At 42.2% G+C, this 15972-nt stretch overlaps 1 protein-coding gene across 2 annotated transcripts in view; it reads right to left on the reverse strand.

Annotated features, from left to right (window-relative positions):
- The window catches only part of scube1 (signal peptide, CUB domain, EGF-like 1), a 145786-nt gene that overhangs the window by 37780 nt on the left and 92034 nt on the right, over positions 1–15972 (reverse strand). For both annotated transcript variants that reach the window (XM_067254644.1, XM_067254643.1), the window contains exons 5-6: positions 4317–4442; positions 2506–2622 (exon numbers count right to left, since the gene is read on the reverse strand). In XM_067254644.1, coding sequence (XP_067110745.1) covers positions 2506–2622; positions 4317–4442 — 243 coding nt within the window. The remainder of the gene's footprint in view (positions 1–2505; positions 2623–4316; positions 4443–15972) is intronic.

A 15972-nucleotide genomic window follows, 5' to 3' on the forward strand; every position in this document is an offset into this window, starting at 1 on the left:
TTTCTCTTTCCCTCACATACAACTACTTATGCACCTCAAATAACTCTTAAACTTTTGTTTATGAACACAATTTTGAACATGGATGCTCAAGACAAGACAGGCAATCAGTAACTATCACCAGAAAGCAGGAGGAGGAATGGAGAAGGAAGAAGAGGGGGGGGGGGGGGAGAGAAGGATTAGCCAGTCAAAGATGGTTGGGATAACATTTAGGAGACTTGGATAAACATAGGCCTTCTCTCTCACTACCAGAGAAAGAGAGAGGGAGGGAAGGAGAGAGTGACGAGACAGAAGGGGATAGAGAGGAGAGGAGGGTTCACGTTTGCTTTCACTCTACATGGAGCTGTCCTCTTCTTAGTCATCGAGTTTGTTCTCATTTTCTGGATTGGCTGGAAGGGAAAGAGTTAGGAGCACAACTGAAGGCAGACCTGTTAGAGAAAATGTCTGCTGATGATTGTGACATTACTATTTTCTATTGATACGAGATGGAGATGAGAGAGGTCTCCAGTGTTCCAGCACAGCAGGAAGGACAGCACATGGGAATGAAAAAACAAGTGTATCACAGAAAGTGTGTGTACCTGTAATTCATTCAAAAGAAGTGTGTAACAAAAATATATATAATTCCAGTTCTTACAGACTTTGAAAGACCCTTTTGTGGTTACAAAAATGCACCACCGCAAGTACAACTTCAGAGCTAGATTAGATAGACTGAGTGTTATTGGAGTAGCACACTTGTGCTGTGTGCGACCTTAGCCTGACTGTGAGCATGTAGCACGTTAGCACGCTGGTGTTCCTTTTGACTGTGCCGGTGGCCACCTCGTTGGCTTGTGTGCACATGATGATTCATCTGTAACGTCTGTCCCTTCTGCCTGTCAGTGGCTTTCACTTGCATGAGAATATCTGACCAGGCTGTCAATTGGACAGGTAACCTAATGGCCAGACTGACTGGCTGGTTGACTGCCTGTTTGTTGACCAACTGTCTGGCTAAATAACTGGTTGATAGACTGGCAGATGAATTGGCTGACTGGTAGACTGACTGAATTACTGACTAACTGACCTCTAGCTGGGAGTCATCCTTCTCTCCTCGCAAAAACTGGAACTATCTGGAACATTCTTGGATGACAAAATGATGGATGGCAAGCTGAAACATATAGAAAAATAAATAAATGAAAAAAAGGATAAAAAATTCACATGCTGATGATAACTGCATATTTGTCTGCCATCGTTTGGCTTCCAATTTGCTTCCCAGTGTGATAATAAACTTGTCGGCATGGGGTTGCAGATCTTTGCAGTCTGTAATTCACTTTCAATTTAAAGGGATACACAAACACCGATGCACATATACACAGAACTTCTTGGTGTAGAACATTGTGGAAATAGAACTGGGTCCTGCCCGATTCCCCCCCCCTGCCCAAAAAATATAAGTTGAGTTTAGAAGAGATTCAAGCGCAATGTGGGAGTGGTGCAAGGTTGAAAAAAAATAACAATCACGTAAAACTTTACTTACCTTGAATAGGTAATTTAACAACCAAAAAATTATAATAAGGTCGCCTGAGGACATTACAGCTCTATTGAAAGGCGTGTGTTAAAGTTTCCCATTTGGCAAAAGGCTGCGTAGACTTTGGGCCCGACAACGGCCATATCATCAACATCTTGTTAATTTTTCCACCACCTTACGGATCTCACTAATGCTCTCACATAATACGGAACCTCATCCCTGGGCCATAACACGCCACCACTCCAAAAAGTACTCTGACACTTATTGGAGTATTGGAGTGTGTGTGACAGAGACAGAGAGTTATGTTTTTTTTATTATAATAATTATATTAAATAATGACACAATATATATTGACATGTCATTGCAAGAACTACTTCATTCAGTGTTTATACCTAGTCATTTTTGTCTCATAATATCTGTACTGAGTGAACGATCTAGCAAAAATGTGTATTGCTATGTGTGTCAAGAAACAATGCACATTGTTTTGATAATAATGGAATGGTTTATTCTTGTCTGTTCACACTCCATTTAATTCTCTCTAATGGTTTCTCTTGCACTCTCTTGTTCTGTGTGTGTCAGCAGCTCAATTACTTTCCATCTCTATCTATATCTCTCTCCCTTCTTTGTTGTGTTTAAATAATCTGGGGCCAGGGCAGGGGAGAGAAAGACTGCTGGAGGAGAAGAACAACTCTGTCACGGTTCCTGTCTCTTTTCCTCTCACACATACACAGACACAAACAGAAAGCTCTACAATTGTCTGCCTGTTTGCCTCGTCTCTTGATGGTACTGTTAAAGGGTCAAATTAACGACTGTACTGGAAGTTTAGCAATAGCTCCAGTCCAAAAGTTTGTAATCCTTGTGCATGTGAGCGCGCCTTCATGTGAATCCCAGTACATTCATTGATGTGAATCCAAAGAGTATAATGTGAATATGAAGAATATCATATACATCGGGGGCATTCAACCTAACCAGGAAAGCAGTGTGTGTATGAGTGTTTAGTTGTCACTCACCAATGCAGGTCTTGCTGTCTGAGTGCAGGGCGTACTTCTGATGACAGCCACATACCGGACCCACATCTGTTTCATCACACGTGTGCTGACACCCCCCGTTTCCATAGTTGCACGTCACTGGAAACATATGAGGACAACGAGGGAGGGTTACTATACATGACCACCCCTCAACACACACACACCGCCCACATACACACCCACATGCTAGGCCTCAAATACACAAATCACTTGGAATGCTGTTTTCAGATGGCTAAGCAGAAATGAATTCACTGTCTGCCACTACCTCAGATATTAAGTGTCAGCCCCCACCCCCAAATATAACAGAGGATGCCTCTAGGGGGCATCCCTAATGTGGGGTAATAAAGTAGCCAGCAGGCCATGCTGACTGGAACTAGGCTTGCACTGGGCTTACTTTGTTTCTACACATGACAACATCTGGTTAAATGGCTTCACCAGACTGAGCTGGCCCTGGGACAGAGGGAGGGAAAGAGGGACAGAGTGAAGGAGTGAGGAAGAGAAAAAGAGAGCAGAAACGGAGATAGACGGAGAGAGAGGTAAGTAGAAAGGAGAGATTTGAGAGAGAGAGCAAAAGTGAGAGGGGCGGTGGGAGAGAGTGGTGAAGCTCCTATGCAGTCTGTCTACGGGAGTTTAATCAGGACAACCAAAATCTGTTAACGTGCCATTCTTTGACTTTTATGAGCATGTCCTGAGAAGAGAGAGAAAGCGACGGAGGAGGCGAAGGGAGTCTGGAGAGGTGTGTGTTTCATCTGGAGACGGACAGAGCTGGTCCTGTTCCTCTTTAAACAAGACGGTAGATTATAAAATCACATGGCCCTTCCACCGCTGGCCTATTTACTAGCTCGTTCGTTAGCCCTTTTACTAGCCAGTTTGCTAGCCACCAAGCAGCTATAGCTAGAGTCTCTTCATGGTGTGTATACAGCTGCACCTCAACCCATACCCTTTCCCCCCCAACTCCCCAACCCATCTCAAACCCCTTTTCCCCCAACCCCACCCCTGTAAACACTTTGCTAGCAAACATTTACCATAAATGAACTTCTTGGGTGATGTAGTAGCTACCAAATCCTTTCAATCCATAGAGGGACACATTTAACAGCTTTAAGGATTTGACAAGGGTACACTCTAAGCAGGACAAAATGTGTTTGCCAAATAAAAGTGCAACTAATAAAGCAGTTTTATTTCCCCCTCTGGAACCCTGCACTGATTGAAATTCCATGGCTTGAGGCATTCAGGGTGAGGAATGAATAAGATTAATACAATTGTTTTAAAACATCCTTAAAGTATGAAAAAAGGTTTCTGCTCATGATAAAAAAAGAATAAACAAGTGCTTTGGGTTGGAAAATTGCACATCAAATGCATTTTAGGTTGAAGACTTGGACAAAAATCTCTCATGGAGCAACCATGAAACCACAAAACTAAAAAAGACTAAAGTGTTTACATGGACCAAGCCTAACTGATACTCCTTAATTTTTGTTGTGAAAATAGATACTCCTTTATATTTGTCTCTAAAGCCTACAACAGTTGTTAGTTTACCCTGGCTTTGTCTCTCGTCCTAGCCTCTAGCTGTCTCAACAGGCCACATGATATGTGTTTTAGGAGGCCCTGGGGACCTCTCCCAGAGTAACTATAACCCAGCACCTTCCCTTCCAGACCAGGGAACACTCCAAAGCCAAGGATTCTGACCTTGGCTCTGGAGGAGAGGACCAGACTGGTACTTTTGTCCAATACTCAATAATATAAATCAAACTGGGGAGTGTGTGCTTAGTGTGGGGTTCTCTGGGAAGGGTACATACGTGTACAGTCTCTGAGGTTTTTGGCCAGCTCAAAGCCAGGCCTGCACTCGCATGCCACACCCCCCTTGGGGGTCTCTCTGCAGATGTGGGCGCAGCCGTGATCCTTGTTCATGCAGTTCATCCCATCTGAGGAGCACAGAGAAAGAGTGTTAGATAGAGAGAGAGCACATACGTACCTACATAATAGTACCTTCAAATCATCAGCTGAGCATTACCGAGATAACTGAGAAGAGAGGGGGTGGGAGTGTATGGGAGGTAGGATAGGGTCATAGGTCAGTGTTAAAGTCAAACAAGACAGAGTTTGAGGGAGCCCTTGGTCAAACCCCCTACAATACCTGCACATAGCAGACCAATTGTTTTATTGCCAAAGGCCAGTACACACACAGACACTGAAAATTGCACTCGCACAGGCACTCTCGTTTTGTCCTGTCACATAAGGACCTCTGCATGAATTGTTCCATGTGAGGTCCATTTTGTCAAGTTGCAAGTACCATGTTATGGCAACTGCATAAATTTGCACTACACATTTTGTACTTTTAACAATAGCTGTTCTATCTAAATTGTTTTGTTGTTTTCTAAAGGAGGCAAAAGAAAATCATGTTTTTTTTATTATTTAAATGCAAACATATCGAGATATATTTCCAATATCGTAAAATTGTTGACAATATCGAGATTTTTTTTTTAAATATATATCGCCCAGCCCTAACTCCAGGCGTACAGAGACTGGATAGCCCGTTGAAACGAGTCCGGCACCCCATACTCCCGCAGCACCCCCCACATAAACCACTGAGGGACCCGGTCGAATGCCTTCTCCAAGTACACAAAGCACATGTAGACTGGTTGTGCAAAATTCCAGAACCCCTCCAGTAGTCTTGCAAGGGTAAAGAGATGGTCCACTGTTCCACGACCGGGACTGAAACTGCACTGTTCGTCTTGAATCTGAGGTTCGACAAGCGGTCGGAGCCTCCTTTCCAGCACCCTGGCATAAGCTTTCCCCGGGAGGCTGAGTAGTGTGAGTATCCCCATTCCCGCCTGCCGCCTCTCACACTGGGCAACTCCAGAAAAGGACAAACAACCCTTTTCCAGGAGCTTGGTTCCAGAGCCATTACTGTGCATGGAGGTGAGCCCAACTACATCTAGCTGGTACCGCTCCACCTCCCGCACCAGTTATGGCTCTTTCCCCGCTAGCGAGGTGAAGTTCCAAGTCCCTAGAGCTAGTCTATGCTGCCGGGAAATCGGGTCGCCCAGGCCCCCTGCCCGGTCTACATAGCACCCGACCCTGTTGCTTGTCCCTGCGGGTGGTGGGTCCATGTTATTTCTTCGGGCTGAGCCCGACCAGGCCCCATAGGCAAAGGCCCGGCCACCAGATGCTCACCGGCGAGCTCCCCTCCTGGGTCTGGCTCCGGGAGGGTGCCCCGGTTTCCCTTGTCCAGGCGAGGTAGCTGAAGTCCGGCTGCTATCCATCAGGGTTTTTTAAACCGCTCTTAGTCTGGGCTCTCCCCCAAGACCTGTTTGTCTTGGGAGACCCTACCAGTGGCTAATGCCCAGGACAAAATAGCTCCAAGAATCACTGAGCCACTCAAACTCCTCCACCACGTTAAGGTAGCTGAGGAACTTTTTATTTTATTTCACATAATTCAAAATGATCCTCCACCGACCTAAAGCGGTGAAGTAATTTTCTAACCATGCTATGGTAATCTTGATGAGTGGGATTCTAACAACTGTCACAGTTCAAATGTGAAGTCTAGGTTGATCCTTGCGTAGCACATATATGTATTTTACTATAAATCCTTGTTTATTTCATAATTTCTGGTTTGTTCAAAACACTTGTGAAAAGGTTTGTGGGAGATATAAATTTATTAGTAAAAAAATATTTTTTGCGCATTTTGATGATGCCTTTAATGCTTAGCAGAGTTTCCCCCTTCAGTCTGCATTAAGAGCTGATTGATGAAGTAAGGTGGAGCTAATAATGTTCTGGTTATTTAATTGATTTAAAGTTCATGAGGGTGTTTATAGGCCTAGCTGATATTTCTTTCATATGAAGTGAGTCAAAAGTAAAAATGTGCATGTTAAGTGTTGCTAACTAGTAGCTTGTGACTGTGACTTGTCTGTGCGATCCCAGACCCCAGCTCCTCAGTTTAAATATATATATTATATTACTAGACCAAAGGAGCTGTTTAAAGATGGCGCCCCCGTTCATTTCCATGGAAAGTCTCAGTGGTGCAGTGAGGCAAGCATAGACTTATATAACGAGAACAAGCAAAAGATCTCTTTAAAGATGGCGCCCCAGTTCATTTCTATGGAAAGTGCTCAGTGGCGCAGTGAGGCAAGCGAGAGTGATAAACAGACTGTGGCATCTTTTAATTTCTGACTCATCCGGTCTTGTGCAGTACAGTGGCTCGCCATGCTCATAGCTCTGAGGCTTGTGCACGCTCGCAACCAGCTGTACACGTCATACTTGGCAACAACGAGCGTAGGCGAGCGTGTAAGCTAAGGCATTGCAGTAGAATCTGAAATTCTGTAGATCGTTCACAAACGACACATCACCAATAGGATCCCTCTACAACAGACCTAGGTATTCAAGACAAGTAGCACAAGCTAGCTACTTTATTAGGGTTCCTCCGGTAGGAGGGAACCTATTGTATTCGTTAGTTTTATTAGGGTTCCTCCGGTAGGAGGGAACCTATTGTTATTGTTGGTATTCTTATTATTCTTATTATTATTTTTCTTCTCCTTGCGCCTCAATATCTCAAAAAGTCCCTAGTCATAAATTTTCTAATTTGGCACATTGATACTACATCCAAGTGGGTACCCCCACACCAAATATGGGCCACATCAGACCATAGGGGGCGCCACAGGCCACGCCCAAAAGTCCAATTTTCAAAGTGATGGAATTCCCACCCCATTGTTCCAATTCTTCTGAATCTTGGTGTGCATGCCTCATTTTTCATGAGGAACAAAAAAGCCTCAAGGACCCATAAGGTCCGCCATGATGGATTTTCCTGTACAGTGATAATTTTGGAAAACCTTAAAAATTCCTCTCTTGAACCAAAGCTCTAATTGACTTGAGATTTTGTACAGATATGTATCATTGACGTATTTAAAAATGTTACTTAAGACAATTGAATCAAATACAAAATGGCTGAAAGGGGTGTATTTATGTAAATGTACACATTGCCTCAATATGTTTGTCACAAAATCAAATATATTTTTGAAGGATGGTTCAAACTTAATAGGCTTTAAGGTGACATGACCCTGAAGTACCATGCAAAGTTTCACCTTGACATGTCGAAATATGACTGAATTACAGCTGTTTGAACTTCGACCAAATCTGACAATGCTCGCCATTGGAGAAACAGCTGTTTTGATTATCCAGTTTTGTGTAATCCATGTCTGGGAATGGCTCAATTGGCTGAGATGTTGTGCTGGTAAGCAAAGGGTTGTAGATTAAAAACCAGTCAGAGGCATAGTTTTTAATTTTTTATTCCGACAAAATGGTTTCTAGTCTTCCGATCAATCCTCCGGTTGTAAAAACATAGCAATGCGTGTTTATTTGAGCCCATCACAACACTCCGATCATCTGTTTAGCGAGACTGTGTAAACCACTGCAAAACAAGCCAGGTTCACCACAGTAGGTAGATACTTATAGTCTATGCATGGTAGAGATAACTCTAATGGTTATCTCTAATGAAGTAAATTGATTATTCAGGTGGATCCCTTGCCTGTTGCACAAATTCATTTCAGTAACCCAAGCCAGGACACATTCCCACTGATGCTAGGCATGATTTAAAATTCCCTTCCATGACAAGTTATGGCACTCCAAACAACCTGTTTAAAAAAACGATGAGAAAGGTATTCTTTACAGCAGCAACCCAGTCATCCCGTTGTCCCGTTTTTATAGGAAATGTACAAGCAGTTTCAACTTAGGCTGAATCTAACAACGCTTACCACAGGAGAAACAGCTTACTTTTTTATACAGTAACTGAACATGACAATATTCAACACTGAGAACAGCTCAATGGGCTGGGATGGTGACCTGTAAACTATAAGGTCGTAGGTTGGAATCCAGCCATAGTCTTTTGGCCTGTCATAATTTTTATTATCTGTTTAGTTCAACAGGATGACATCATTCTGAAATACCATGCACAATTTCATGCAATTTCACCTTGAAATGTCAACCGTTTCTTAACCTTTGTCCCAAAGCTGACTAAAAACTAATACTCATATCACGCAGTTGGAGCACAGCTAGATAATCAGCGTCAGCACCCTTGGGTACCCAGCATGCAGTGCGGCATGTCAAAAAACGCAAAGACTTGTTCGTTCAGTTAGATGTTTGTAATGTTATTGTTTGTTAGTTAATATAATCTTGTTGGTCACCCTGATTTGTGCATGTTGTGTAGTTTAATGGGACCAGAATGTCGGCTGCTGTACTGTCACAGGCTATTCTCGCAAGGAGCTGAATATGAGCACTGCCCTAGCCCAGTTGCCCACATGACTATTGTTAGTTGTGCATTGACTGAGAGTCTGGAAAGAGATCAACTCAAGAAGAGTTTCAATATCCTATAAGAAGCTAATACTCTACCCTTTCTATTCATATCATCTCAACAGTTGGTGTGTAGCAGAGAGGGTAGAGAAACTGATTTCTAACCTTATGTTCATGAGTTCAAATCCCCGTTCAGCCTATTGTTGTTGGCCAAACATGAAGTAGTTTTGCTCTCTTGTTGTCCAGCTCCCACACCCGCGTCGCAGCCGTAACACACCGCAGACGTGTCCAGTGTGAATAGGGGGTTAGAGTCTGTTCTTGTTGCATCAATGCAGCAAAATACTTTTGTACTTTCTGTATCAGATTGACATAATTTTTTAAATTTATTTTATTTAACCTTTATTTAACCAGGTATTTAACCAATAATATTGTTCTTGACGTATGCCCGTTTTCGGCTTGCTATATCCATAACCCTGACCCTAATAACTCGAATAACTCTAGTCTAAATATCCAAAACGCTGTTCCCCAATATATATTTTTCTGTTCTCGAACCTGGCTTTTCCGTGAAATAGTTTTAGCTGAAGACTTTCTTTTTTTTTTTACAAACCAATTGTACGGACTGGATGGTTGGGTAGAGATGCTTTATCTGATCTTTGGTTACACATAAACATCACAAATGTTTGTTGTATGTCATTCAGGATGTAGCCATGATATTTTCATCAGGAGGGGGTGTCTTGATTCTAGGCAATGAAGATTAACCTAGTTTACCATGAAAAAATCCTGGAAATTAAAAATGGTACTTCAAACATCACTGACAGGGTTTAGACTACCATTCAAATTTGTACCCAGCAAATTTTTACCCAGCAAATCCGCAGGCACCGCAACCCAAACTCAAAGAACGAAAAAAGATAAGAGTGGAAAGATATACGCTGGGCCGGTTTATAAGGCTAAATTCACAAGAAAAGCAATGTTCATAACTCCATCCGTACTCAATTTTAACCTGGGAGAAGTAAAATAAACTCAGGAGAAATGGGGGAAAGTGGAGGGGGGGCACTCGTCACACTGCCGCCTGTAACAGCAAACAAAGTAGGGGGCCTGGTAGCCTGGTGATGCCGATGTGATGATGACGGGCAGGCGAGGAGTGGCGGCCGCCAACTGACATGTTCACTTATTGGGCCAGACACCGGGCATTGTCCGGCTTCTGCTTCGCACTGTATCCAATGTTGAGTGATGGCTCCGGCTAGGCCAGGACACCAATGACAGGTGTGTGTGTGTGTGTGTGTGTGGGGGGGGGGGGGGGGGGGGGGGTGGTAGGCTGGAGGTCAAATACAATTGGATTTAAAAGAGAAACACAGAAATAAAGGAAAGAAGTCCATGGAATGAGAAGAGAACAGATTACACCACGAATACCGAGGCTATATCACAGTACGATGGAGAGAATAAAAAAAATAAAAAATGCTGCTCCCGGTTAAAAGGTGAGGTGGAGAGTTGAGACAGACTTTCCATTCCAGTTCCCTGTGCTCATTGTTTAGACTGGAGAGGTCAGGCGGTGCATATGCTACTGAATCACTCTGCTGTTAGAGCAGTGGGTCCAGATAAGCCAGCCAGATCTTGGATCAACCCAGGCCCAGCCCAGACCTCTGCCTCAGTCCCTGGAAAACTTACTCTAGGGCCTCAGCTCCAGGGCCTAGCACCAGGGCCAAACCCATCTCAAGGGCCCCAGCCCTGGAATCCCTTAGCCCACACATCAAATACTAAGCCCCCAGTCCTAAAATCCCTAGCCCAGGTCCCAGGGCCCGAGCCCTTGGACCCAGCTCAGAATGTGGCCCCCTATCCCATCTCAGAGACCAGGTCCAATCATAGCATTGCCCTGTTATTACAGCCTGTCTCTCCTTGCACTGCACTGTTTAACCCTAGACCTGACAAGTATGAGAGACACAGAAAAGTTTAGTTTGTGGGGTCTACTCCACTTTTCCTATAAACTTCAAAACACACACATACACACCTATAATTTGACAGGGGATATGGTTGAATCTTTTGATTATTTCCGTCAAATGTAGTATAAGAGGGAAACAAAACGATCTCGTGAATGTGTCTGAGCTTATACTATTTCACATCGTGCGTGAGCTTGGGTAGTATAAGGGAAACCAAAGGGTCTCATGTGAATGTGTCTGAGCTTATACTATCTCACATCGTGCATGTGTGTGAGCTTGGGTGGGTTTGAGTGTGTGTACAGTATGTGTACGTGTAGGTCCCACCAGTGTTTGTACTCTGCCCCTTAGTGTATGGCAAGTGTACAGCCACCCATAAAGCTTCCACTTAAAAGGACTGTTAAATAACCCCCCCCCCTCCCCCCCTTAAAGCTTCAAACTCAATATCAGAGGGGAAGGATGTTCAAAGACTCTGCACCAACCACTTATGCAGCTACTACATCCGAGCATGATTTTCTCTTCAAAGAACCTTTCCAGGGACCTTTGATAGCTGACTCCTGCTACGGGAAGGATAGTATGGATGTTAGCTTAATACAGAAACTAAGCTATCAAATGAATGTTGTACTTTGGCGGTCAGAGATGTATATGCCTTTCTGAGTGGCTTTTGGAAAAGTGGCAGGGTAGGAAATTTGTGGGTTGACTGGTTTTAGACGTGACACCTTGTTTGGAGAGAGGCAAGGCATGACTTAGAAAGGATTGCGACTGTGTGAGCAACAGGGTTTTAGTTCATGTTCTTGGGGTTTCTGCAAACAGACACCCACACACACACACACATTCCCAAAACTTTGATTCCTCTCTCCAAATCCTTGCCATTGTAAGTGCCACTTTAATTAAAATCTGTTATCCTTTCTCAAATAAAATAAAAATGTATTTGTATTGCCCTTTTTACAAGCAATGTCACAGAGGGCTTCACATATGCCCATAGAACTGCCCCTCAACCAACCTTAACCCTCAAGGAAGACAAGGAAAAACTCACTAGAGGAGAAGAAATTGAAGAAACCTTGGGAGGAGCTATTCAGTGGGATCCCCTCCTCCAGAGACAGTTAGTGAAAGTTTCTCTCTTTCCTTCTTTCTTTCTGCATGGTGAACCACAATGATATAGGTACAAAGCCATATGCATTTCAATGAGCTTTTCTTAAATTTTCTGCACTGAAGTCATTTAAACTGAGGACTCCCCTTATTCGATAACATTTCCAAATCTCTTCCTCAAAGACTAGAGGACGTACACAAACACACATGCACACACACACACATACTGTTACCGTTGCACACAAACATTCTTTCTTTCCTGGTCTCTAACTCCATGTACTTACCACAGCAGGGTATGTTTTACAGACCTGTCTGCACAAATGTTTGTGCGACTTACCAATAGGCTACTGTCCGGGGGCCAAATGTATGAAGGCGCGTACGCATGAAAATCGGTGTAGAAACGTGTATGGGTGTTTCTACAAAGAGTTTCAGATTTATGAAAAAGCACATGGCGTGAGAATCTGCGTACCTCTGCGCACGAGCGGGAGTTCAGGGATCGTGCTGATTTATTGGCTCACAATGATGACTGGTTGATAAATCGTTATAGATATCCGAGAGCCATTCTTTTGGATCTCTGTACTGAGTGACTTGGGCTCTGTGTTGGAATGCCCAACAAAAGTCAAGCAAATAGGCTGTAAAGATTTTCTGCAACTGGGAGGTGGCAGACAGGTCAGGGATAAGAAAATCCACCCTCATTCGTGTGAAGCCCGAGGTGTGGGATCCGCCTGTCCCCAATGTATATTGGTTTCCCAAATTTACCTAATCAGTGCTATTGACTGCACCCATCCCTTACAAAAAAGAAGTATATTAAAGTATACTATAAGTATACTAAAATATGGATAGCACACTTTTAGTTCACTTTTGATATACTTTTAAGTATGCTTTGAAAATAGTTCACTTTTGATATACTTTTAAAAAGTATACTTAGATAATAGTTCACTTTTGATGTACTTTTAAGTATGCTTTGAAAATAGTTCACTTTTGATATACTTTTAAGAAGTATGCTTCGAAACATAAAATTGTATACATTTCTTCTGGAGTAGGATGTACGTTTTCTATTATTATACAGCAAAAACAGTCACAATAATTCTTAAGTACATTACAGGTTAAATTCTTTAGATTCCATCTCATTCTAATTATTCAATAATTAGAATGAGATTACAGGTTAAATTCTTTAGATTCCATCTCATTCTAATTATTCATGTCTAGGAAAATCTATTATGCATTGCACATTGAATATTTTTTCGTACTGAAGCTGTAACCTTAAGTACTGCAAAAACATTTTGAAGCCCTATACTCTTATACTAATAATTATCAATTGGAGTATTAATGGAAAAAACGAAAAAGCTACTTGAGAAAGAAGCAGACAGAAGGGTTGCATTGTGCATTTGAAGGTTATACTGTCAAACTGACTGAAAAATGAAATAAGGACGTGAAAAAATGAAGATAGCGTGGCTCATTGGCTGGTCAATTCCCATGATGCAAGGCGGTAAATAATGTAAAAATTTGCCGATATGTTTGCCGTTTGTTCGAAATACAAATGTAACTTCGTGAATTTCGTTTTTTTTATGTGTCTGCTTAGAATGTAGTGTTTTGTTGCGTGGTAATTGGGTGTGCTTTGCCTTCGGCAAGGACACAACCTTTGTTCTCTCACATATATATTTATTATTTATTGGGTGTGCTTTGCCTTTGTAATGGTAAATCCTTTCAAATCATTAAAAAAGCTTCCTCCTCTTTCAAACTTGACTACTTCAAAATACTTTCAGCTAGAGACACCATTCAACCTTTAAAATGTTCACAAGACATTCAGCTATTCCCAAATGATTCAGCTTTTTCAAATATTCAGCCAATTTTGAATTATGAATGAGCAGCTTGCTGGCTGTTGTTTTCTTGATAGTCAATTAAATTGTCAAACAAATTCCTCTAACTTTCATATAGTTTAACTTACAGAAACATGTTATACCTTAAAATGTAGAGACAATTGTCCTCTTTCAGCCAATGTAACTACTAAAGAGCTCACATTTACAGATTGTCAGCTATGAGCCTTGAAGCGAGAGCAGCCTTTCAAATTCTCTCACTAACTTCAATGGAGAGGTGGGTAAAATTCGTCAGAGAAAGCAGAAGGAACAAGATTTTGAAACTGCCGATAGAGTCGTATGTCTGACCACACAGACATTTAAAGGACATCTCTGGTTTCGGCAGAGTCTTGGTTCTCGGAAAATATCCTTTCCTCCTTATCCTATTTTTTGGATTGGACGTACAGTTTTGCGTCTAGGTTAACTTGTTGGAGGTGTGGATTCTAGCTACATTTCTGTTATTCTCTCTTATAATCGAGTTAGCGCGATGGCTCTCCATAATTAAAAACGGTTCTACTTTTTTTCCACAATCGACCAGATTGGCCAAACAAGGTATGTACATTGAGCTTAAAGTGTACATAATCTAGGTAGATTGTTTTTATTTGAGCAAGTTTCGCAGAAATCTGCAAAAATCGAGGCTCAATACTGTCATAGCTGACCGTCACAAACAGCCAAACCGGGATCGCGTAGTAAGTGTTTGCTGCAGTTGGCGTTAATCCTACGAACAAATGCTTCGTAACTGAAGAGTATTTACTTTTTATTGGCGATATTGACAACACAGGTTAAGGAACTTGTCTTTAAATCAAAAGATCATCTCCGTTTTCAATTTGAAGCAGTATCTAGCTTACTGTAGGAAATCTCCCATTGCATCCTCTCTCTAGCTTCGCTTCAGCTAAAGTCAGATGGACGACGATGACGATGCATGCATTATTCACACCTACGGTGTTAATACAGTCTGTACAAATACCACTTTGACACACTTGCAAGAAATGTTCCGCTAAAAATTCTTCTGAATTATTTTTCTTTTTGCATTTTTCTTCTCTTTTCTGTAGTTTTATGCCTTCGTCCAGCTCCAGCCCCTTTCAAAAATACCTTTCAGGCGCTTTGAAGCTGCAGCTTATAACTTTCTACAAAATGTTCCCAATTTTCAGATTTTTTTGCATGGTCAGCTATCCCCATTCAGGTTTTCAGCATTCTCACTGCTGTTTCGCAGGAACAGCCTTTTCTAGTTATTATTTATTTTTGCCCCCCTAAGTCTCAGTCAATATTTGGACTACATAGACAACCTAGGTGTCAAAAGTTTCGTCTTAGTAGCGGTTGAGTTGCTTGTATTTGTATTTAGCTGATATTATTAAGGAAGTAGGCCCACATCTACTTTAGGAAACGGTAGTCTACTATTTCACTGAAGCATTAGCATCATGATATTAGCCTCTGTTGCCCGGGCAACACATACTACAGTGGTCTATGATGCATCTGTTTTCAATCGTTAAAATAAACATTCCTCACAAATACATTTTCGTTGTAAGATTTATTATGACATTACATGTAAACGATTTGTTGGTGAAATTATCATTACCTGTGCGGTTTCAAACCAGTGTTGCTCACTGCAACGCTGTAGCCTACGCGGGACACACTACAAAAACATCTACACAACTGTTTGGGAAGTCAAACGGCGACAGAACATGTTCGGCACTCCCCTTACTTAAATCAGAAGTCTTTCAATAGGTGAAACTATCTGACTACTAACCTGAACTTAAAGAATATATTGTGCTTATTAAAGTTATGCATTGTGCTTATTAAAGTTATGAACTTAGAAGTGTGCTCAGGCTTAAACATTGGGTCTCACACTGGGTGTGGGAAGCAGGCTGTTCTTTGTGTCTCTATCTCTTCATTTTCAGAAACAACCTTGAAACCGGGTGGAGACGGCACCCGAGCAGGTGGGACGCGTAGGCAAGAACAACTCCCTGACGCACGACAGAACAAGCTCAACCCTTTTTTGATACTTGTGTTTTCAATTGCATTGTATATGATATGCTGGGGCGGGGAAAGATAGCCAGTTGGACTTCGTGAACCAGCCCAAACTCTGTTGCGGATAGGGAAACGTAGACAACCCCAGAGCTCTGTACTTGTTGATTTCCAACTGCTGCATTAAAGCTGATATTATGGGACCTCTGCGACTCCAGACCACTCTTTCTAGAACACAGATTTGTGTCATTGAATACTATCATTACATATTGGAATAGACACATAGATATATGAATCCTTCAAATGGTGACCCCAACGCTGAAAAGAGGGAG

Source organism: Osmerus mordax, chromosome 17 (genome assembly GCF_038355195.1).
Source record: "Osmerus mordax isolate fOsmMor3 chromosome 17, fOsmMor3.pri, whole genome shotgun sequence".
NCBI classification, from domain to species: Eukaryota; Metazoa; Chordata; class Actinopteri; order Osmeriformes; family Osmeridae; genus Osmerus; species Osmerus mordax.